Raw genomic sequence first — 22,670 nt, forward strand, 5'->3', positions numbered from 1 at the left:
CGTGAAATCTAACGAGCGTGAAGCAGGATTACGCAAAGTACGCCACGGAAACGCTCCCGAGAAATGGTAACGATAAAAAGCGACTCTTATTCTCGTCCTGTCGCCGCCGCGCGAATGTCTATTTTTGCTCCTTATCAGTTTCTCCGCGGTGCTGATACAAGCTTGCGGTGCAATCGCGCGCGGATCGTCGCGAGTGATTTTCGAATCACGGAAGAATCGATCGTGGCGCGAGTGAATTAATTTAACGGAGGTCCAACGAGAGGGAGCGATCGGCTCCCGCACTCACGAGAGGGAAAACCGCCGGAACGAAGCGTGAAGTATCGTCGCGGTCGTCGCGAATTTCGAACGAACGACGAGCCCGCGACGCATAATACCTGTCGCGCTCGTAACGAGAGGAAAGAAAAAGAGATAACAGCCGGCCGGAAATCATTAATGTCTTCCCGATAAGCAGAAAAAAGTAGCGCGTTTGTTAACGCTCAAGCGAGTACGGCGTTTATGCCTTATCTTTTCGAAGCAAGCGGAACGCGAGCGTTCCGCCGTGAAGTGCGCGAGCATTTCACCCGGTCGCTTTCGCAAGTCAGTTTACAATATCGCGTGCTCAAAAAAAAAAAAAAAAAAAAAAACTAAATAAATAAAAGAGGAGGAAAAAATAGCTCGACTCTTTTGGGGAAAACGCCCGATCGCGTTTGTAATTAAATCTGTCTGGCTTGACGCGCGGGTGATTCAGCCGCGCGAGGCGAGAAGAACTTTGCGGCGGAATAACGCGCCGCAGTGGCCGCTCCACACTTTTCTCTTATGTAACGTAGATCGGAGTTTCTGCTCGGTGTAGCGTGCACCCATGGCAGGCCGCGTGTCCGGGGAACAAAACCAGCGGGCGAGAAGACGCATTGTCTTTCGGTAAACTTAGCCTCTTTGTCCAGTCAGAAGTCCGGAATCCAGGACGGTCCCCGAATTTCTTTCTCTAACGCGCGCGACACTCTACTAACTCCGGTAATGATCGCTGACCTTTCCCTGGCTCCCGTGCGCGATATTCCTGATATTTACGGAGGATAATTGAGCGCAGCGAAATGAAAATTTTTCCTTCGATCGATCGCGCAGATTCTCTTTCTTGTTATACCGTCTTGTAATTAATTTTAAAATTAAAGTATAACAACAAAGCTGAGTCGTTGCGTAATTGAATTATGTAAAAGGGTTCTGCATTGGTGGATTTTTATTAATTTTTTTTTTTTACTTTTTTCCTTGTTATAAATTTTATTTGATTTTAATTCAAATTAAAAGTCATTATTTTTTTTTTTTTTTTTTTTTTTTTTATTGCGTAATTTTAATTGTACAGGAACGAGATCTTAAAATGTCAGTGCCTGGTGCTTATGTTATTATTTAATGAAATGTATGAAACGGAAATTTAATTTCGCTTAGTTTGTATGAACAGCACTTTAATAATCAGCACATCCGTCAAAGTACTTTCGTGCGATCGTAGCGCTGCGAATGTGCGCAATAACGCCGGTATTTAATTCCCTTCCGGGTTATTAGTTTTTCAAACGCGAACATCAACGCTATTTTCACGTCATGTTACACAAAAGATCAATTATATCTATAAAATTCTTGCCTTTGACTTTTATTCTTAGCTTCTGTCTGTATAACAGAAAATCGAACGAAAGTCCTTTGGGATCCATCTTAAGGATTATTTTCAGTTCGGAATCTTTCAGATGTCGATTCGAATTACATAGAACAGTGTCAAGGAAAAACGCGAGAAAAATCGGAGCAAGTCGATCGCCTTGTAACGCGACGGCTCTCGCGTTTATTATTCATCTCGCGTATTGTTGCCAGCTGTGCCTCTTTCTTTTTTTTTTTTTCCTGCGCCGACTCGGGGTTAGCACAAGCCCGCGCGACGAAAGTGACATCATATTCTTCGGGCAAAGAGCCAGTTGTCATTGACTCTGATACCGGTTTCCTCAGGCCGGCCGTGGAACCTTCGACGCGATCGCCGGGTTAGATCGTAACCTTAGGAAAACGAGTTCACACGCCTTCCCTCATCTGCCTCTTTCCCGATTAAAGTAGACGTCTGATAAGCACCTGCTATCGATGCCTTCCTCCTTGGCACCTGATAAAGAGACGTCGCTTCGGCAATTAGCCTAATTATTATAATTCAGCATCGCAAATGCAAATTAAGCGGGAATGCCTCTCAGCTGGGAACGGGATTAACTTACTCCGGCTAGCGGTCGCTCGGTTAAGTTAGCAGCGTGTATTCGGTAGCACGAGGATATCAAATACAGAGGATGCCCCGGAACCGATTGGTCTCCTTAATTACGGCTTTTTCTTTTTTTTTTCTTTTTTTTTTTTTTCGCTTAATTCACAGCGAGAACCACGCTTTAAGATCTCTCTTGCCTTCACCCGTGCGCTTCCCATCTCTTCCTCACCTTTATTTCGCCGCGAGATGCGGGAAGGGCTCTCACCTTTCACCCGAGGTAACTGTACAATAACGTAGCACTCGGGAAACGGACTACGGCGCAACCGATAGAGGTAAACAGCTGCTGTGGACGGCCGCAATCATCCACGGTTCGACTACGTGCTGGCGACGACGTAGCGCACGAAGTGGCTGATAACGCTAATAACGGCACCGCAATAAATACGGGAAAACCGCGACGCAGCAGCTCTCGCCCGCGTAATTGAGCGCTGTAAAAGATTTAGCAAACCGCGCCGTCTTCCAAGTGGTGCGATTTGCGCGTCCGGCGTAGAGACGCGCGTCTCGTTACCTTTGTCTCCCGGTACGTTTCGCCCCGGCGGCTAATCGCCGCACATCGAACGCGTCAGGATGAAAGCCTGCTAACCTGATTAACATAGAAAGGAAAATTTGCATGCGTACAATGCGAGTTACGAGAAGCAGGGATCCAACGATGGTATCTTCAGCAACGTCCTGACTCACTGGGTCAAGATTTTCCTTGTTTTTCAGTCTCCTTTCCGGTATCGCATTAACAAAAAAAATAATATGTAACATCCTAAAAAAAAAAAAGAAGCTAAATAATTAATTAAAAATAAATACAAAGTTGATAAAGTAATTTTCGTATTGTTATCCGAAGATTTTCTGTGTCGCGGCAAACGGGGTGTATTACAAATTATCGTGCAATTAGATTCCGCATCGTTTGCAAAGATTTAATTTGTCCAGTCTTGTCCGTCGAGGTTTGAACAAGTGTGCCTCAATTTCACCCTGCAGAAATACGGAAAATCGGAGCATGCCGTGCACATTGTAACGTGCCTCGCTCTTCGCGCGAGCACTACGCGATCGGGACACGAGAGCGTGGGTGCATCGCGAGTAAACGTGTCGAGAAGGGGCCTCGATGATCGAAGTGAAAGTCCGGGGACTCGGCTCGGCACGGAGGCGCGTTCAGTCTCGCCGCGATCTTCGCGGCAAGTGTTTTGCGCTGGTCCCCGATCTCCGCGGATTATTGATTGAGCTTTGTACGTTGCCGACGATGCGAGGTCTTTCGCGGGAAAATGCGCGGAACTGTGCGATGTGTGACGTGCTTGTGACACTCTTGGATTAAAATTCTTCTCCCGACTGAATTGGACGGCACGATTTAAAAGGTGCGACGTTGTATTATTTATTGTTTATTTTGAGAAATTATGTCGATTTGATGAGACACCGCGGAATCATTATAAAATAAATTATTCAAGTTTACGGTTCTTATTCTTTGGATATAATACTTGGAGATTAATTCCTTCTCGACAAAATTTATTTTCAGCACACATCTCGAATCGTTAATTAGGACATTGAATGAATCGGGAGGGTAACAAAAGTTTTTGAGCTGAAATTAAACTCTATTTGAATTCGAGATATTTAAGACAAAGAATAAGGAAGCAATATTCATTTAGTTTTTTTAAAAGGAAATTGATTTTTGAGAACGATTTATTTATGAAATTCTTTAAAAGCATCGTATTTAAATCTTGGTGAGAAATTACTTGACTTTACTTAAGTTCAAACTACCACGTATGACTTATTCCGTGCTATTACGAGGCGATCGATCGTACGAGCTTACTACTCGGTGCTCGATACATTTTTCATGTAGGACGTCTTATATTACACGTACCTCCGCCGTTATTAATTGCTACATGTAATAATAACACCGCGATAACATTACAACAGTTAACAGTAAAACATAACTGTACTCTCATTTCTCATTCAAAATCCCATGCATTTAATTAATCCGATGTGATAATCATTAGACTTTTATCTGCGTATGCATTATTACTGCGAAAGAAAAGAAAGAAAATTTTACATGTCACAATTTATTAAAATACATTTTTTTTTTTTTAATTAATATTTAAATTAATTGGAAAAATAATTTTTTTTTAGCGCAAAACGACGTTTCTTTAAACAACTGAGGAAAAAAAAATTGAAGATAAAATATCGGGCGAGCGTTTCCGCAAATTATAGATCGGACTGCTTGCCGCCGATGGCGACGGGGATATGGAATAACAGTTATCCTGCATTCTCCGGTCGTTAATTTCTCGCGCCGGACGGTCGCGGACGTCGTTATGAATTCGTAACGACGCTGTCGATCGCGATGCGACACGAAAATTCGTAGTCGCCGATAGTATTAGTAACGGGCAGAGTGGTAGGACCGGTCGCCGCGACAAGTAGTCACCCTTCGCTGACGTCGGGCGCGATTAAATTGACCGCGCTAAATACCGATTGCAAGGCATCGCGGTCCTTTTGGAAGCCGACCGCGGTCTCGATGATAAATCTCGCGATTAATTCGCGCCGTCTTAACAAAGTGCTGTTAATAGCGCGCTAATAATGCTTTACTCGACGACTGTCTGCGAGTTTGACGGATCGGACAAGACGCTCTTGTTATTCCGGTTCGATGGAGCCGTAACATATTTTTTTTTTTTTTTATTTATTTTTCATTTACTTTTTATTTTTTTAAGACACGACAAATACTCTTTGTAAAACTAATGTTGATTTAAAGTAAGACGAAAATGCGTAAAAAAAGACAATGAAAGGTTTCAAGCTCGACTGGACCGAGCTACGTCTGAGCTAAAAACCGTTCTGAGATATTATTCCCTCGTGAAAGGCTTAACCTCGGGCTCGCCTGTTCACCCTATAACGGAGGTATTACCCGACCTCGCTTAAATACGCGTATTAGTAGTCGTTGGTGCGAATCTGTCGAAGACACAGAGCTATTAGTCGGGTCTCTAACTGGCTTAGCTGATTAAAGCGAAGTGATGAAACATGAAACTAACGCGCGTCATTTTGAAAATTACGCCTTAGTCGTTGATGAAACTGGATGCAATAATAACAGATCAATATCACTTATTAATAACAATTAAAAACAAATTAACTTTTTATTATCGATATAAAACTTGTACAATCGTTTGAGTAATAATTCTTTTTTTCTTTTCCGCCCAGATTTTAAAAGTAGAGATTTACGAAAGTGAAATATTAATTTAATTTTGTAACGCGAAATTATCCTTTGGTTTAATTATAATGAGACATCCCGATTTCGCGCAGAAGAACGGCCACGTTTTCAGGTCAATACTCTCGCAGGATGCGCAAATACGGGAAATATTGATGCACACCGCGCGTCGCGACGCGTCGCGTTCGATTCGCTCGTGGAGAACGCGCGAATCGATACGCGCCGTGCGCCCGTTCTCCACGTCCTGCCGCTCTTCGGTCTACCATGCGTGGAGGCGGCCTTACGGTAAATCGTAGCCGTCGCTGCATTATGGGCACCGTGCCTAGCCCCGTGGGCGTGCGGGAGGTTGTTGTACCGAAATCTTTCCCGACGCATCGTCCTCCCAGAACAATCTCCGAAACCCCCGGCGTGCCGCGCTCCGCCGGCTGCCCTCGAATTTAAACCGAGAAACATTATTAAACCCCTTCCCCTCCGCCCCTCGAAGTAAAACTAAATGGAAAACTTATTCCCGAGCAGCTTTGAGGTCCGACTTTCCAAGTGAGCACCACGTGAAATCGTTGCGCGATCTCCGTAACTTTATTATACGGCGCTTGATCACGGTTATTTTCGGTGATAACTTTAATCGCCGCTTAGAGACTGCGACTCGCGATTGCAGGCTCGCGTTAACCTTTGTCACCGCTGTTCTCCACGTACGGTCGATATTGGAAATTTACGGACTGTTACGATTTCCGCCGCAGAGCGGTTAGTCAGAGGAGCCGGGCACGGAAATCCTTGGACCGCGTTCGCCAGGTCCGCCGCGACAGCGCGGCCGGCCGAACGTAACGCTCATGTATACATCGTTAGATAACAGAGCCAGCGCGAAGGGAACGTGAAAGGTCTCTGGTTCACGGCGTGGTGACCGGTATCTCGCCGTATCGTTCGTTTCGTCGCGGCGAGTCGGTTCTGGTTGCCAAGCAGGCGGCTGCGCTGCCCAGGTGAGACGGAGCAGAGAAAGAGATCGTATCCTTGCGTCCTCCTTGCCCAACCGCCTCGATTGTGGCCGAGTCCGGCGATTACAGCGATGAGAATACGCGTTATGAAGGATACAAACGCCGTTCAGCGCCCGCATCTCCACCGACGGGCGTCTTTCCCGGCTCGGGAATCAATTTAATCCACTTGGCTCTTCGAGCTCCCTCAAGGTTTCGTAAATCGAGACCCACTTCGGGTTTTCGTCGAGTGTAATCGATTAACGTTGATTCAATCAAAGGTATCGCGCTTGATACAAATTAAAAATTAAAATTTCCTACATTTCTCTGCCGTCGGCTGTAGAATAGGATTTTTTTGTTGACTCGTGGAGTAAATGGTGAGCGTGATTAAGCGAACGTCGGATGAACGCTGTCGAGAAAATACCGTGAGGAATTTCAACGGCCGCGTTTATCATCCATGTAATTTTCCAAGATACGGAGCAAGGCCCTGGCTGACCGACCGACTGAACTGACTCACGTGCAACGTGAAAAATCACGGCGGTGACATTGATCTGAAATTATGGGTGCTCTTAGACATCGAGGAAGAGCCGCCGCTTATCGCGGATGAATCACGGCGTGGTGAATGGATGAATCGAGTCCGTGCGTTGAATTCCTTCGGTTTCTTATCTGATTCACTGGCCGCCGTGTTATCATCTAATCATAATTCAATATCTCTTGATACCGCTCAGAGAAAGATTTCCTCTCGGCTATCTCAGATTCCAGGTCGGGAGTCGTTTCATGGCGGTGATTAACGGACGGGCTAAATTGTCGCTTATCGCCAGTCAGTCGTTCGTATCCCTTGATTTCACTCCGCGGAATCGGCGGGCCCTTCGATCGCTCGAAAGCCTCTCGTTTACGGGCCGTGGGTCGCAGGTCGCGGCTGACTGATTCACAATATGCGATCGTGGCCGCCGGTAGATATCCGGATGGAATTTTTTTTTTTCTTCCTCTCCTCTCGTAAACGAGTTCCCATCGAACCGGAAAGCGGCCCCCGTCATGTCGGTCTATACGTTACGACGGAAAACTGGAGAACGGCCGGCCGGCCGGACGGTCGAAGATAAATCACCGTCTGTCACCGGTCGCATGGGTGCGTTCTGAAATAATATTCCAAGTATGCAAGCCGCGTGCAATTGTTGCGCAAATGATCGCGATAAATCGGCGCATCGATCAAAACGCGGCTCGTGCGGTAAAATTTGAATAAATCCATTAAGACGACTCTTCAACGTTTATTGCTCTTTTATCCTTTTTTATTATAACGTTTCAAGCTTTTGGAGAAAGCGAATGCTGAAGAGGGAACCGAGAGATCTCAAATCCTGATAGTCCATGGGGAATAGACGATAAAAGTTGTGCTTTATGTACATATATATATCATTTTAAGCTCCGGAGGGTGGGAAGCTAAGAAGAACGGACCCCCGATAGCATCAAAGATTCACGACACTCGGGATATACCAGCGGCGGCGCGAGGATACGATTATCGGTCGAATTCCCGTAGGCTGGCACTGTGCTCGGGCTGTTATAAATAAAGCCAGACTTCTCGCGGTCGGAAAGCACGCCGTGGAAGGAAAACGTGGGCGCCGCGATCTCGCAATCGGTGATACCGATCACCAGGATCAGGCCGCGAACAAGCCCGAAACTCTCAGATCGCGTGAACTTTATTATCTCGAGAGGCGATATTTCTTCCTCACCGGACGCACTATCACGACGACGTTGCGAAGTCTCGCCGCGATTCTTCTCGCGGCATTACCTTTCAATTCACTCCGTAGCTTTCGCTGAGTCTCGCAGTTGTTTATGCGGCTGTGTATTTTGGATTGTTACAGAAGAGGAAATCGCTGAGAGCAACTAGAAAGTGATTCTTGCGACTCGCGGGGACCGGATATCGCAATGGCGAGGCAGCAGACCGTGGACCGGAACATCCCTCACCTGCGGGACATTTTTGGGTTCGGCAGCAAGTGGGAGAACGCTCGCGGCCAAGCCGAGGAAAAGGCCCCCGGGCACGATAGCGCTGTCTCGGTGGGATCCACTTCCGGCGAGGAGGAGAGCCCGAAGAACAGCAAGAAGAAGAAGTCACGTCGCCGTGATAACAGCAAGACCCTGACGGAGAGCGACGTGAAACACCTGGAACGGCATCTCTCCATGAAGAAGACCATACGCAAGAAGATCATGCGCGATCTGCAGCAGGCCTTTGTCGAGGACCCGAACGAGTTCCGCGTGGACGACATCCCGCCGGAGCAGCTCAAAGCGGAGATCAATATCCAGAGTCTGAGCTTCGGCACGCCGTCCCAAAAGCAGGGACGCACGCGTGGCAATGCTGAAAACACGTTCCTCGACATGCTGCGCGGCGGCGGTAAAAAAATTTTACATGACTTAAAAAAAAAAAAAAAAGAAAAAAACTAATTTTATTTTCACATTTTGGAAAACTAAATATTTGAAAATAATATTAAGTTATTTTACTTGCTAGATAAATAATTATTCTATATCCTAAGTTTAATTTAGAAATAAAAATGTATTTGATTTTTATATGAAACTAATGTCCTGCAGGTTTAGAAAAGAACGGAACGGATGGCGACAGAGATTCAGGACACGGTGGCTCGCCGACCAGAGAGGCGTCTAGCGCCCAGGATACAGATGATGAATCCAGCTACGCGTACGAGGCGCCCACCACGACGCCCACGAAAAAGAGCAGCAACTTCTGGAGACGCTTCACTATGAAGAATCGCAATAAGCGATAAATCCGCGACAACAATTGCAGCGCGCAACGAGAGAGCACCGATACTTCATATTCTCCGTTATCTCGATAATTTTTATCAGCGTAATTGACGAGGCAGAGCTTGCAACTGTGATATACATAAAACAATTCATCTTCACCTCTCCCTCTTTCCCCAGACAATCCATCCGTCGAATTTTAAGTGGTTCCCGAAATTCGATCCGCGCGAGGACCAAGAGATTGAACGTACAAATTTCGGACCAGTATTTTTATCATTTGCATGACATATCACCGGACATATTTATTGCGGATTTATGAAAACAAACACTCGACAATATATCTTTCTTAAATTACAAGATAAAAAGCAATTCAGATAAGAATTTAATTTATAAAATGTTTGTGTATGTTTTAGAGGAGAAAAAAGAAAAAAAAATTTACTCCACGTTCAGAATTCTGGATTTTTTCATTAATTAAGCATTTAGCGAAGAAACAGGACGATGAAATGATAACTCGCAAATGCAGTTTTAGCTGCGATCTCCGTATTTAAAACGACATGGATATCCATCCAATTTAAAGAGAGATAGAAGTAAGAAGAAAAACAATTAGGACAAATAAATCTACTTAGGAATCGTTTTAATATCTCTATTATATACTTAAAAATATTGAAGGAACTTCTTAAAACTTTTCGACCTGAAGTGTAAGCAATCAGTGTACCCGCGATAATGTAATTCCCATCTTCTGACACGTACTTAAAGGGAAATGCTAGAAGTAAAAACGGAGGCAGCAAAACACGAATATGTGTGTAGTATTTAAGAATAGCTAGTTTAATTTCTCTTGTAATGTAAGAATGCGGCAGAGGCAACTGTGAGTGAGCGTATAAGTGGTGCGTACGACGTGTGAGCCGGTTAGTATTAGCTAGTCAACAACGCTAAGACGTGTACCCGTAAGATTCGGTCGATTTTCTTACAAGCAAAATTTGATATCGCTCTTTTGTAAGGAAAAAAAATTTTTTAACAAATTTACTTTTATTAAACTCGCGGAAATTTAATCTTAATGTGAGCCTTAAGGTTTCTTGTTCAAGAAACATATACGTAAATCACTTTTTATGTTACACGCTCTAATTTAAGGTGTATTGACGTTTATCGAAATCCTGTTGTTCCTACTGTGTTTCGAGGTATCTCGTTAGTATTATAGATATATTATCACTCGCGACGACGGTCCACATATTCTCATCTTATCTCCACTTTCCACTATGATAATAATAATGATTATTATTCTTTTTAATATTAACTGTAGTGCTATATATTAGCTTTAAATGTATCATACTCGAGACTCGCGTTATGTAAGAGCAGTAATATACTCGAATAAAAGTCTCATTTAGACGTTGCGCTTGTTCCTGGATCAAGACATTACGTCACTCGTTGCATCGTTTCTTGCAAAAGTTTATTGCAGCATATAGTATATGTATATGTCGTAACAAATATAACAGGTAATATCTCATCTAACCCTTTAACTAATGAACATTTTCTTTTTCAAGACGAGATGGGGAGAAAGTTTCAAACGGCGATTCTATCAATCGGTTACAAGCGAAAAGCAAAACGCAGGATATAAATTCGTTACAAAAAAGTATAAAAATAATTATAAAAATATACGATATCACTTGGCGTTCGTTTCTTTCTCTCATGCAGCTAATCGACGTCTATTGATTTGTATAGTTTGGCGCGCGCTTCTCCAAGAAAGCCGCCATTCCTTCCTTTCTATCCGCCTGAAGAAAAAAAGAAATCAAGTTGCAATTATTACAAATGTTAATAAATCTAGATTTAATTTAGATCACCGATAATCATAAACAGAATTCTTACCAGAGAGAAAGTGCTGTGAAACAGTCTTCTTTCAAATTGTATTCCCTGGTGCAACGTGGTTTCATATGCTAGAATAAATAAATTACAATTAGATGCCAATTTATATTACAAATTAAATTACAAATCATTTAAGCAACTCTTTAAATATTGTCTTTACCGGAATTGACAGCTTCCTTGGCTAACGCCACAACCAACGGGGAATGAGAGGCGATTTTTTCGCCTAATTTAACGGCTTCTTCAACGACCTTATCAGCAGGGAAGACTTTACTAACCAAACCTAAATAAAATTAAAAAGAAAAGTAAGATATATAATTTTTTATATTACAAAAAAAAGTTTTTTATTAAAAAATTTTAAAGTTTAATTAGAATTAGAATAAAAGAGGAACGGGCCAATAAACCGAGCTACTTCTCAATGCCTCGCATCGACTTGTAGCGACATGCAATTACCGCTTGTCACGGCTTCTTCCGCGGAGATCATATTGCCGGTGAGCACCATTTCCATAGCTTTACTTTTCCCGATAGCCCTGGGCAACCGTTGGGTACCGCCTGCTCCGGGAATCGTGCCGATGGCAATTTCCGGCTGGCCGAACTTGGCCTTCTCGCCAGCATAGATGATGTCGCACATCATCGCGAGCTCATTTCCGCCACCCAGCTGAAAAACGGAAACGCATGTCATCGAATTTATTTAATCGTATTCTTTTTTTTTTCTCGTCAGTGCATCGCTGAAAACAAGTTCACTTACAGCGTAGCCGTTTACTGCTGCGATTAAGGGTTTCTTACTGTTGGCTACTCCACTCCAGTGACCTATAAAGTTCTGCTTCAAATTCGTAGCGAATGAGTTATCCTTCATCTCTCTGATGTCAGCACCTACGAGAACAGATGTTATAATAGACATATGTTATAATAAAAATATGCCAAACCTATAACGTCTATTCACATTTCTGACACTTTGCTGTGCGCGGAGATAAAGGTAAAGAATTAAATTAAGTCGGTCTTACCTGCAGCGAATGCCTTTTCATTTCCAGTAATAACAACGGCGGCGATGGATGAATCCGAGTTGAAATGTTCCAAGGCATGATTTACTTCGTTCATCAGTTGATCGCACAAAGCATTTAAAGCCTTCGGTCTGTTCAAGGTGATGATACCCACATTTTTCTTCTCGCCTTTGGCTTCTACTTTAATAAACTCGTAAGAGTCCGTTTGGCCTGTGTGAAATCAAATACATATAGTAAATAGCAATGAAAAAAACTTTAAAAAATATTTTAATTTAATTTTAGTTCCTCGGAAGTCCCAAACGCGGCGCCATCGTCGCCGACGAGAATTCGAACAACTGATGGAAGCCGACCGTCACCGATACATCAAGGTTATCGAAGTAGTGATGGAAGTCAATATGACTTCGCATTCTTCGCAGCCGACTAACCGGTCTACACCGGTCTGTGATGATCAACGAAGAAAGAATTAATATGTTCGCACCGTTCCCAGTACTTACAGGAGTAGTATCTAATAGCGGGTGCGATGAGCTGCTGCGGCTTTCGAGCCGCGTGCGACACGCACGAGAACAAAACTTGCGACACACGGCTGATGGACATGTTTATTGCTCGGTCACTCGTAGATAACGTGGATAAACGTGGATCGTCAAATCGAGCTCGTTATGCGGCCGTTGATATCACGCAATTATGCCAACGTACACCATGAAATGTCACTTGATCCGTCTCCCTCCCGGTAGGTACCTAACCTAGAAATATTTCGATAACGCCAAATTTAAATCTTCCGCGTTTCGACATTAAAAACTTTAAATCCGCGAGTTTAAGAAGATGCATTTGAGAAATTAAATAAAAAACTTATGAAAGCAACACGTCGATATTCGTATAAGCTGTACAAAATACTTTATTTCTAAAAATTTGTTTTAATCTTTATATATTTTGTATATTAAAAAAAATTTTTTGGAAAGTTTGTGTCTTTAGGATAAGAAAATCTTTATTAAAAAAGATTTTTTTGATTACATATTTTATTTGCAATTGTTTTTGAAGATCTGATAAGTAATACTTTTGATAAAAACAGTCTTACCTTTTCCTAAATTGACGCAGTAAATTAATACTTAGTTTATGTGAATTTGCAAAAAAGGAACGGGCCAAGCGGCTGCAGTTTGGAGTCAACGAGCCGCGAAAATGATCGATGATCCATGTAATGAGGGGAAAAAAAAAGAAGGAAAAGCGAGGAAGATGCTCGTCTTGTCACGCAGTGAAAGTACCCAATTTGGATGTGAATTAGACGTGGGGAGGAGAAGATGGAAAGGGAAGAAAGTCACCCCGGCGAGTAACGGCGGTTGGCATTGAACCAACTGGACTTTACCGCCAGTTCACGGTCGTTCGTTCGCGCTTGCTGCTTCTACGGGACCATGCGTTCGATTCTACTCCTCGCGTTTCTGGCGAACGCCAAGCTGGGCGGTGCAGGTGAGAAAACCTCGAGATAAATCACGGCATTGCGCGGTGAACTCGTTCAGACATTGAGGCGCAGAAGATAAGTTTTAAAAAAAACTTTAAAGTCGCTTCTAAATTTTCTCCTAAAAACAGTAAACATAATATAAATATACATTACATAAATATATATAAATAAATATATAAATGAATATAAAAATTAATCGTTTTCGATTTTGGTTACAGAGATCTGGCAGCAGGACCTATCTAAGGACATGCGGATAGGTGCGTCGACTGAGGGCTACGATCGCGTGGGGCTGCGATGCGGCGTCGAGAAGATGACGGTCGAGTTCAAAACCACGGAGGACTTCTCGGGGGTGATTTACACGCAGGGTAACTTCTATTCCCGGGAGCCGTCCTGCTTCCTCGATCCGGTCCGCGGTAGGAGCTTCACCATGAGCATCCCTCTGCACAAGTGTGACACTGAAAAAGTGCGTAATTATTTTTTTCTGCATTTTACATCATAGTTTACGCTATTAATATTGTGTCTTAAAACTGCTTAAATATAGATTTTATTATTACTTATTAATTTTATTAATAAGACGAGTAAAAGAAAGCGTACATTTTCGAATGTACAACTTTAACTTTTCTAATTTCTCTTCTCATTTTTAATGCAAATAAATAATGGATCGGGAAAGTCGATATATAAATTAGATTAACAAACTGTATTTTATACGCGACTTTGAATTGTTTCTGATAATTTTTTATTGAATTACTTTTTATCTCCGCGAGAGATTCTCAGGTGACTGGAAATCTTACTCTTAGACATTGCAGCGCTTCAAGATCAACAAGTATTTACCGATTATTTTGTTATAGCGCATATTTTTCTCTTTTTTTTTTTTCTTCGGTGAAAGGATGGCGACAAGTACAGCAACGTCGTGGTGATTCAGCACGACGACGAGCTGCTGACACCCGGGGACGCCGCTTTTACGTTAGAATGTGACTTCTCGAAGCCGCGTGATCGCACGGTTACGGCAGATCTTAATGGGAGTAAGAAAAGGTAATTACTGTTTTGACATTAATTCAACTTACTTTCGATATGAATGTCAATTAACGCGCACTTTCAATTATTCATAAACCTAACGAAGATACGATCGATTTCTTTCACGGTGCGTAAAGCACTTCGCGTTAAAAACATCGGGAATTATCATTTAAAATGTTAATCGACAAATAATACAGATATAACATGCTTCAATTAAAATGTTTTGTTACGATACATGATCATTTTAAACACAACGTATCTAAATTAAAAAAAAAAAAATAATAATGCGTTTGTTATAATCACGTCAACTCATTTCTCTCGAATAAAATACCTAGCGTGCAATTTTTCAGTATTAAATCAAATTTTTCGTAAAGAAATAATTAATATAATTTTAAATAATTCTAATTATTTTATTATTTAAGATGTTAATGCTAAGATGCCAACCGACTTAATTTCTTAAAAAAGATTAAGTACGATAGAAATTTTATACTTGACTTCCTTTAATAGTCATGTGCCTCTATTTAGCAGATCGAGTAGATCGACCAGATCGAGTATAGGTCTCATCGACGTCGATCCCGGAAGCGACAGGAAAAAAAGATCAGCCTACGTAGAAAGTTACGGGGACGAGGTGGCCCTCGTGCCGAGGCAAGGATACTCAACTGATTTCGGAACTAGAGAAGCGTCGGGGGTATTGTTTCACTAAGTCTTATCAACGTACGCGAGAGTCTGATCGATTCCGCTAGATGCATTCCACGCCCGCGGGCTTGTTGCCTCGTTGTCTAAATAAATTATGTAACCCGTTCGTTTTCATATTTTTTTTTTTCCTTATTCCGTGCGCAATCTTGTTTGGTATTGTAACTTGATTAACACGTATGACGCGTGACGCTTGACTTTTATAATCTATTTTCTTTCGGAAGATACGATGTGCGATAATTTCGTCGATAACCCTCTGTTGTATCTATGACTTGCATATGGAAACTTACAAATCGCTTGTCGGCGGATTAACACGGTCTAAACGGCTATTTCTGTTTGAAAGGTCGCGCTAAAGAATGACCAAACGCGTGTCTAATTGTTGGTTTTAAAAGTATAATAGCCGCGCAACTTACAGCTAATCGACAAACTCAAAAAGTTTGTTGCATGATATGTATAACGTTAGCTTTGCAGGCTATCGTGATAACCACTTGACAAATGAAACTGTATCGTTCAATAGTTGTACGCGACGAACGAACGTAAGTGCGCGATCTTATGAAGATACATTTTATAAATACATAAAAATCGTTCACGGAGAACCAGACTTTTGTTCTAATCGCACGGTTATAATAAATCGTGTCGAATATACCAGAAGCGTTTCGAAGTCTTCTGCTGTCTGCAATTTATGTCGCCTTTGGCTCTTTTTATCTCTTTTCCTCTGTTTTGCCTATCGAACAAGTGCATCTTCTATTGTGGCTCGTGAATAAATGTATTGAACAGATAAAGCCATCTGAAAGCTTTTCCAACGGCCACGTGTCACCTAACTGCTTTGCAGCAGCAAAATAAAAATTAATAATTAGTAAAAGTTAAATTAGATTATTTCAATTCTAAAGTAATTCTTTTTTAACATGTACTTATTAATGAGAAGCACATCAGTTGATAAGAAAAAAAAAAAAACAAATCATAAATAAGATTACCTTGATAAATTATTCGATACTTGTATCGAAAATTTATAATCATTTCTTTACATTTGTAAGATTGAAATTTATAATGTATATGCTGTGACAAAGATATAAAAATATTATTAAAAATCAAAATAAAAACGACACAGATGTTTAAAAAATCAGGATAAAATTAAGAACAGTATTATCGAAAATGATTTATGCTAAGAATGGAAATTTCCTAAATGAGTTGATTATTAGAACTTTAATGTTAGAATAACAACAAATAATAATAGCTTGCTTTAGATGTTCAACGTCTAAGTTCTTTTATATTTATCATATTACGTTTCGCCGATGTCACTTTTAAAGATTAGAAAATTTATCATTTATTTATTAACGATATTAAATAACATACGTAACAGTAATCGACCCCCACTTCCGTTCGTCTCTTCATATATAAGAAGCTATTATCGAGACGTCGTTGGCCACAAACTCGTTTCTCGGTCGTGATTTCGGAATAATCAGAGTATACAATTCGCAATGGCAACTGCAAAATTCAAAGAGGCCTCTCCGTACGTCAAGCCGAAGCCTTCGCCACCCGCAGAAGATTATATCTACGACAAGTGAGTAATCAATTTTTCAGCCCGTGCTTTTCGACAGAAAAATTGTTTGGAGAAATTAGTTTTGGAGCATTTCGAAGAAAATATTAATAATTATTGCATTAATTTTGTTCGTCTATCTCGTTGATTTGTGACCCCAAGTAATTGATTATGAAAATGACTTTCATGACCGCCACAATTATTCATTTTCGAAGACAAAAATGCATTCGAAATGTCTAAAACTTTATACATACTTTCAACATATTTTTACTAAGAGAAATACCTTTTTCAGATACATAAAAGATCTTGCGTTGAAGACAGACAATCAACAGGAATCGGTAGTTAGAGTGGCTCTGTTCGGTGTAGGCCGCGCCGGGACAATACATTTGACAAATATACTTTCAAACACTCGCTCCGAAATTTTGTACATCGTCGACGATGTCGAAAGCAACTGGCCAAACATGCGGCAGCGGTGGCGTCTGGACAACGTTACCTTCTTAACTAGCAAGCAATCTGCCAAAGTCTTCAAAGATCCTAAGTAAGTGATAAAATAAAAATGTGATAATTAAATAAATGAAATAAATTTGATAGCACAACAATAGTTAATATAAAAATCAATTTAAAACTTATTAATTAAAATTTAATAAAGCAAAGAACTTATTATGTTACAATATAAATTTATACCTCTAATTCTCTTCTTTTTATAATTTGTAGAGTGGATGCGGTTGTCGTGGCATCGCCGACCTACACGCACGAGGAAATCGTCATCAAAGCTTTGGAAGCGAAGAAGGCTGTCTTCTGTGAGAAGCCCATAGCGGAAAACATCTCGGACACGGTCAAGTGCTACGAAATCGCCAAGAAATCTGGCCAGCCACTGTTTTGCGCGTTCAATCGGCGGTTCGATCCGAGCTACTCAAACGTACGAGACCGAGTTCGCAATGGAGAAGTCGGACACATCCATACAATTAAAACGGTCTCTCGTGACTCTCCTCTGCCCACCGTAGATTACTTGAAAATGTCTGGCGGCATCTTCCACGACTGCATTGTCCACGACATCGACATGGTCACTTGGGTTCTCGGTGAATACCCGGATAAGGTGGGTCTTCGATCAAACGTTCATTTCGCGTGAATCACGGGGAAAGTTATGGGAAATGCTAATTGCAGGTCTCAGTCCTGGCTGACGCAAACGTGCCGGAAATCAAGGCAATCGATGACTTCGACACGATCGGAATAGTCATGCACTTCCCATCGGGAACCATCGGTATGATCGACATATCGCGCAACAGCACGTACGGGTACGATCAACGATTAGAAGTCTTTGGGCCGAAAGGTATGGTGAAGGCAGAAAACGAGCAGCCGACCTTTGTTCACCAGTACGACTTGCACGGGGTGAGCACTGCCCCGATCTGGTACTCGTTCGCCAGTCGCTTCATGAACGGCTATCGTCGAGAGTTCGATCATTTTCTTGACATAATACACGGTAAGGCCGAGTCGTCGGTAAAGGCGAAGGAAATCCTCGCGGTGAGCAAAATCGCTACTGCCTGTGAGGAGTCCGCTCGCACAGGAAAAGTTGTGAATCTCAAATGGGTGGCCAACGAGTTACCTGAAAACAATTGAAGACTTGGAGCAAATCTTTGTTGTACGTATATTAATATTTTTTTTTTAGCACTGTTTTTTAAAGTTGTAAGTAAACGGTCTTACATACCACTTTTGGTTTTCTTTTATCCTAGGCTTTTCTAAATAAATTGCCGAGTTGAAATAAAAGTAAAATTGATTAATATTTTGTCGATAAATAAATCAAGGCATATTGTTCATCCTTTTATTACATAACAAAAGAATTACAATAACTTACCAAATACCTTGTCGAAAGAAAAAAAGCAGTAGTATAAAATCGACGTTATTTGTAAATTAGATGCACACTCGCGTAGAAGATGCTTCTACTGCTGTTGTAACAAATACCTTGTAAAAAAAATGGAAAATCTTTTTATTCGTCCATCATAATTTTATGTACAAAGTCAGAATTTTCTTCGATTAATAATGAGGAACTGAGTTTGAGCTGAGTCCAACGTTAAATTCGAGTCTCTGAAACATTGTCAAGCCACAAAGTCGATATTCTAGCGCAAAATTTCTGTCCATCCCGTTTCACGCGTTCCATTTATTTAGAATCTATTATTAATACTAGAATGTATATACATTTGTCCATATTCACCGCTTAAATGAAAAATTACAAACATTACCGCGAAGGTACACACACATGCATTTTTCGCGGAGCATGTAGAAAAATCGTACATATCATTGTTGCATATCATGCTGACCTTTTTTTTAGCGCAATTATGTATACACAAGTATACATATTCGCAAGATATATAACGTCTAAAGTAAATCTTGATATTAATTCAACTCGTAATTATATTTTGCAAATGTACATATCATGATTAATTATATTAAGTATTAGGTCACGTAATAGTTCAATATTTTAGACAATTTTGTTTCTTAGCACAATAATATATGTATATTATAGTTACATTTATATACATATATTATTTGAAAATAATGCAATTAGGCGCGTAAGAAAATATACAAAAAAGTATATTTCAAATACAACTTCTTATCATCTTAGCTTGCAATTTTTTTTCAACTTTGGAAGTTTGTTTCATTCAACTATAAAATTGAATATATTTTTTAATTCTTCAGTATAATTTAATTAGTTTCCCAGTTATAAAAAATCTTTAATATCACCGCTATTGACCAAATTCCCATTCACTAATAACTACGTTGTAGTTATCTCCATTTTGTAAATCGGATGAAATCGCAAAATATAAGATTTTTTTCATGCTGCGCTGAGCATAACTTTCAATTATGTGATCATATATATTACAAAGCAAACGGTGCACAATATTTTCATTTTTAATAATCTTAATAATAAATGGAGATTACGAGGAAGTTTCATATTAACATTTCATTCCACCGACTTCACAGAACGGAGTATCGAATATGATTTAGAAATATATCAAACAGCTACTGACGAGCTCGCTTAAAAAATACGTAGAAAGTGTTTCAAATATTGATTATCCTCCCCAGCTTTTTATTGCCTGTCTTATATTCATCTTATATTCAACTTCGCTCTATGCCTGTCTTTTCTTTCGTGATAATCGCGCAATCGAATCGCACGCGGTGGCAACTTTCAAAATTTTAACGATTTCGCAAACAATGCAGCAGTAGCCTGCGTTTTATCACCGTTAAATCTACGTAACTCTGCAATGACTTGCGCTCTGGTAAAACCCAGAGCCTCCAATTCCTTAACCGTTGCTTCCGTGAACGGATCATGCGGGTAGATTGTAGTCTCTAAAGCGGCAGGTCTGGAGAGACTTTGACTACTGCTACCTTGCCCGTCTAAATTTTAATAAAAATACTTATCATTGACAAGGAAAATTGTATTTTCTTTATACAAAGAAATACATAAGATATCGTTAAAAATCCATAACTTTGACTTGCTATTGAGAACAAAAACTTGTGCAGCTTATTATTATTATTTTTTATTTATTTAGGTAAAAAATAGGTAATAATTAAGGAATAAACTAAAAGCAGACCAGGCATAGGGGAAAGGTGAAAATATAATTTTTTGTTTTAACAAACTGAAAAGACAAAAGGATTAAAAGGATAGCCCGAGCTGTGATGCGTACTTACCGTGCTGCTGTCTCTGTTTCTTTGCATCTCTCGTGCTATCCTCAAGAGCTCGCTGAAGATCTCTGTCGTCTAAGGTTTCATCGCTGTTTCCGCTCAATTTTGCACACTCTGGTAAATCGCCTATAGAAATAATAATAAATTATTAATACTTGCTAATATCTCTTAACTTTACGTTTGCTTAATTAACTTTAAAAGAATATGTTTTATTAATTACGAAGAGAAAAAGAAATGCACCTTCTGCCAGAAATGTAGTTTCAGTACCAGTTGTTCCGATTTTCAAGACATTCTTTTTTAAGTCTATGCAACATTGGTGTCTTTTAAGCATATCCAATCCCAACAGCATGTCCATAGGCTGCTCCTCGAGGACACTGAAAGATGTTGTCAGATGATCGTTGCCGATCTGTATTTGTACCATGTGTATGCGACCGATTATGCGCTGAACTCCAACACCTTTGGCGACTCCGGCCCACCTTGTGTCAACAAGGCGCATAATGTGGCATCTCTCGGCACAGGCAGCGGACATAATAGTAGTCTGAGCACCTTGGATTGAAAAACGTTACTCTTTTTAATATCACAATTCTTAAGCTCTGCAAAATATTTTTCCTCCAGTGCCTTCGTTATTTTTAAAGACGCTCGAAATACACTCGAAATATATTTAAATCAAGAACTTTTTTTTCCTGCTTTCGCGGACAGAGGCCGTGCGTTCTAAAATTAAATTGTTTTTCTGCACGCATGCAGTTTGATTACTCGAGATGTATATATTTAAAAATAGACTTTTACTCAGCAGTTCTCTCTCTATCCGATATGTATAACGGAACAAAGATACCCTAAAAATAAACCTTTAAATATGACTCGGTAAAAATTCGACAATGATACGCGCACGTGTCGAGATGTTTATAGAAAACGGACACATTTCCAGTTACCGTTAGACGTGGTGCTTGAACTAGAAATTTACCCGAGTCAATAAATGCCTTGACCGGAAATCCATTGACTTTGCAGTTGATGTACAACATAACTACAGTGCCAAAGGTTTCCGGATTGTATTCCATCGCGGCCTCCATATTCGCCTCGATATTCTTCTGCTTGATCTCTTCTGCGATCAGCCGCTGCGCTTCGGTGTCAAAGGGATCGGCGTTCATCATTCTCAGCCGTTGCGCTTGCCGTTCTTCTCGAGCGGCTATCTGCTCTCTGAGTACAGTCGAAAATCTGTCTATAACGCATGGATGTTTAAACCAACAATGCAGAATGCAGTACTTATTGTTAGATATTACATTTAAAGCTGTTACTCACCAAGATTTCCCGACAGCAGCGCGTCGGCTAATCGAGGATTGTTTTGCTTCAGCAGTGCTAGCTGATCTGGATTAGCCAGGAACATGTTTTTTATCATCGCTGGATCGTCTTCATTGCGGGGATTTTGTACTCTGTTGTTTGCAATCGGTGACGGTGACGGGCGTTGATTGTTGCTGGTCCCGGGCACTCTAATAGAACTGAAGTCCAGTACTGGAACAGCTAGATCAACATTTCTTCAAATTTAGTAAATTCATTTTTTTCGACGAAATATACGTTACCAAGGTATAACGCAAAGGAGAGAAAAAAAAGAAAGTATAAATTGTTTCTAGAATAAAATTAAATGCAGCGATTGACAAAGGCATGTATAAATAAATACAAGTCAAAGGCCAAGGCTTTTAAGGCTCCTTATCTGCATTCTTTATCAATGAGACGAGCGATAAGGTGAATTGCTCAAGTTTGGTGCATAAAGATAAATAAAGCGGATATTCTTCGGGCTGTATGCGAAGCCGCGGGGTGCCCGCGTAATGCAGCAATCTCCCTCGGGTACCCACCTCTGTTGAAGGGCTGCAGGTTCAGGTCGCTGCCGCTCTGGTGCATGTGCTGGAGAATGACAGCGTCGCCGTCACGGATCCCGTGGTCGCGCAGCGACTTTTTATCGTCCATCAGCGGCAGCCCGTTGAAGGCGATGACGATCTCGTGGGCCGGCACGCCGCTCTCGATCTCGCAGAACGCCTTGAAGTTCTCCAGCTCCAGCTCCTCGCTCACGTCGAGGACGAACACGCTGTCGTCGCTGAGCGTCGTCACCGTCACTCTCATCGCGCCGGGTCTAACTCGGCTCGGTTTCCTCTCTTCGCAGGTGCACGAGGAGACGCGCGCGCTCCGCCTCGCTCTCTCGCCGTCGACGGGAAAGTGCGCTGCGAAAAACGACTCACCAAGTGCCGACGTGCTCGGAGGGGAAAGAAAAAAAAAAAAATAAAATAACGGCCGGTCACTCGAGAGGACGAGGGCGCGGCGGAAGGAGGG

The 22,670-nt window shown here is 41.3% G+C and overlaps 5 protein-coding genes and 1 long non-coding RNA gene across 7 annotated transcripts in view; 3 read left to right on the forward strand and 3 right to left on the reverse strand.

The window, feature by feature from the left end:
- LOC139106850 (uncharacterized) overlaps nt 1-10,786 on the forward strand; it is a 24,181-nt gene extending 13,395 nt beyond the window's left edge. Inside the window, exons 1-3 of one of the 2 annotated variants that reach the window (XM_070663874.1) lie at nt 2,842-3,582; nt 8,236-8,762; nt 8,957-10,786. In XM_070663874.1, the coding sequence (XP_070519975.1) occupies nt 8,300-8,762; nt 8,957-9,147 (654 nt within the window). In that variant the 5' untranslated portion in view covers nt 2,842-3,582; nt 8,236-8,299 and the 3' untranslated portion in view covers nt 9,148-10,786. Of the gene's footprint in view, nt 1-2,841; nt 3,583-8,235; nt 8,763-8,956 lie in introns of those variants that run through there. The other variant, XM_070663873.1, reaches the window with a different exon arrangement.
- On the reverse strand, nt 10,549-12,663 carry Echs1 (Enoyl-CoA hydratase, short chain 1). Its single transcript, XM_070663867.1, has 7 exons — nt 12,471-12,663; nt 11,980-12,186; nt 11,724-11,848; nt 11,429-11,633; nt 11,139-11,258; nt 10,982-11,049; nt 10,549-10,887 (listed from the first exon to the last, which is right to left on the reverse strand). Exons 1-7 carry the CDS (start codon nt 12,568-12,570, stop codon nt 10,822-10,824), a joined length of 891 nt encoding a protein of 296 aa, XP_070519968.1. The 5' UTR covers nt 12,571-12,663; the 3' UTR covers nt 10,549-10,821.
- A 644-nt stretch (nt 12,664-13,307) lies between these two features.
- Nucleotides 13,308-15,143, forward strand: LOC139106851 (uncharacterized). Its single transcript, XM_070663875.1, has 4 exons — nt 13,308-13,434; nt 13,645-13,889; nt 14,313-14,458; nt 14,966-15,143. The coding sequence occupies exons 1-4, from the start codon at nt 13,380-13,382 to the stop codon at nt 15,141-15,143; spliced, it is 624 nt and encodes a 207-aa protein (XP_070519976.1). The 5' UTR covers nt 13,308-13,379.
- On the reverse strand, nt 13,751-16,608 carry LOC139106856 (uncharacterized). Its single transcript, XR_011546434.1, has 3 exons — nt 16,487-16,608; nt 14,258-15,954; nt 13,751-13,881 (listed from the first exon to the last, which is right to left on the reverse strand). It is a non-coding gene; the product is annotated as an uncharacterized lncRNA (long non-coding RNA).
- On the forward strand, nt 16,512-18,377 carry LOC139106839 (myo-inositol 2-dehydrogenase). Its single transcript, XM_070663845.1, has 4 exons — nt 16,512-16,694; nt 16,963-17,208; nt 17,385-17,766; nt 17,835-18,377. Exons 1-4 carry the CDS (start codon nt 16,612-16,614, stop codon nt 18,285-18,287), a joined length of 1,164 nt encoding a protein of 387 aa, XP_070519946.1. The 5' UTR covers nt 16,512-16,611; the 3' UTR covers nt 18,288-18,377.
- Nucleotides 18,378-19,269: 892 nt separating this feature from the next.
- Rngo (DNA damage inducible 1 homolog rngo) lies at nt 19,270-22,611 on the reverse strand. The gene is made up of 6 exons (XM_070663840.1): nt 22,199-22,611; nt 21,648-21,866; nt 21,313-21,567; nt 20,592-20,897; nt 20,358-20,477; nt 19,270-20,063 (listed from the first exon to the last, which is right to left on the reverse strand). The coding sequence occupies exons 1-6, from the start codon at nt 22,461-22,463 to the stop codon at nt 19,855-19,857; spliced, it is 1,374 nt and encodes a 457-aa protein (XP_070519941.1). The 5' UTR covers nt 22,464-22,611; the 3' UTR covers nt 19,270-19,854.
- Between the last annotated feature and the right edge of the window lie 59 nt (nt 22,612-22,670).

The sequence above is a fragment of the Cardiocondyla obscurior genome, linkage group LG12 (genome assembly GCF_019399895.1).
Source record: "Cardiocondyla obscurior isolate alpha-2009 linkage group LG12, Cobs3.1, whole genome shotgun sequence".
NCBI lineage: Eukaryota > Metazoa > Arthropoda > Insecta > Hymenoptera > Formicidae > Cardiocondyla > Cardiocondyla obscurior.

Bases quoted from the DNA above. Each gene is read 5' to 3' on its own strand.
- Echs1 (XM_070663867.1), bottom strand. From the start codon at position 12,570: ATGTCCATCAGCCGTGTGTCGCAAGTTTTGTTCTCGTGCGTGTCGCAC. The intron at 12,187-12,470 runs GTAAGTACTGGG...GATTTCACACAG, and splicing joins CGCTATTAGATACTACTCCT to GCCAAACGGACTCTTACGAG. The intron at 11,849-11,979 runs GTAAGACCGACT...CTGTTCTCGTAG, and splicing joins TGAAAAGGCATTCGCTGCAG to GTGCTGACATCAGAGAGATG.
- LOC139106851 (XM_070663875.1), top strand. From the start codon at position 13,380: ATGCGTTCGATTCTACTCCTCGCGTTTCTGGCGAACGCCAAGCTGGGC. The intron at 13,890-14,312 runs GTGCGTAATTAT...CTTCGGTGAAAG, and splicing joins ACAAGTGTGACACTGAAAAA to GATGGCGACAAGTACAGCAA. The intron at 14,459-14,965 runs GTAATTACTGTT...GCCTCTATTTAG, and splicing joins CTTAATGGGAGTAAGAAAAG to CAGATCGAGTAGATCGACCA.
- LOC139106839 (XM_070663845.1), top strand. From the start codon at position 16,612: ATGGCAACTGCAAAATTCAAAGAGGCCTCTCCGTACGTCAAGCCGAAG. The intron at 16,695-16,962 runs GTGAGTAATCAA...TACCTTTTTCAG, and splicing joins GAAGATTATATCTACGACAA to ATACATAAAAGATCTTGCGT. The intron at 17,209-17,384 runs GTAAGTGATAAA...TATAATTTGTAG, and splicing joins AAAGTCTTCAAAGATCCTAA to AGTGGATGCGGTTGTCGTGG.
- Rngo (XM_070663840.1), bottom strand. From the start codon at position 22,463: ATGAGAGTGACGGTGACGACGCTCAGCGACGACAGCGTGTTCGTCCTC. The intron at 21,867-22,198 runs GTGGGTACCCGA...ATGTTGATCTAG, and splicing joins CCTGCAGCCCTTCAACAGAG to CTGTTCCAGTACTGGACTTC. The intron at 21,568-21,647 runs GTGAGTAACAGC...CATGCGTTATAG, and splicing joins GCTGCTGTCGGGAAATCTTG to ACAGATTTTCGACTGTACTC.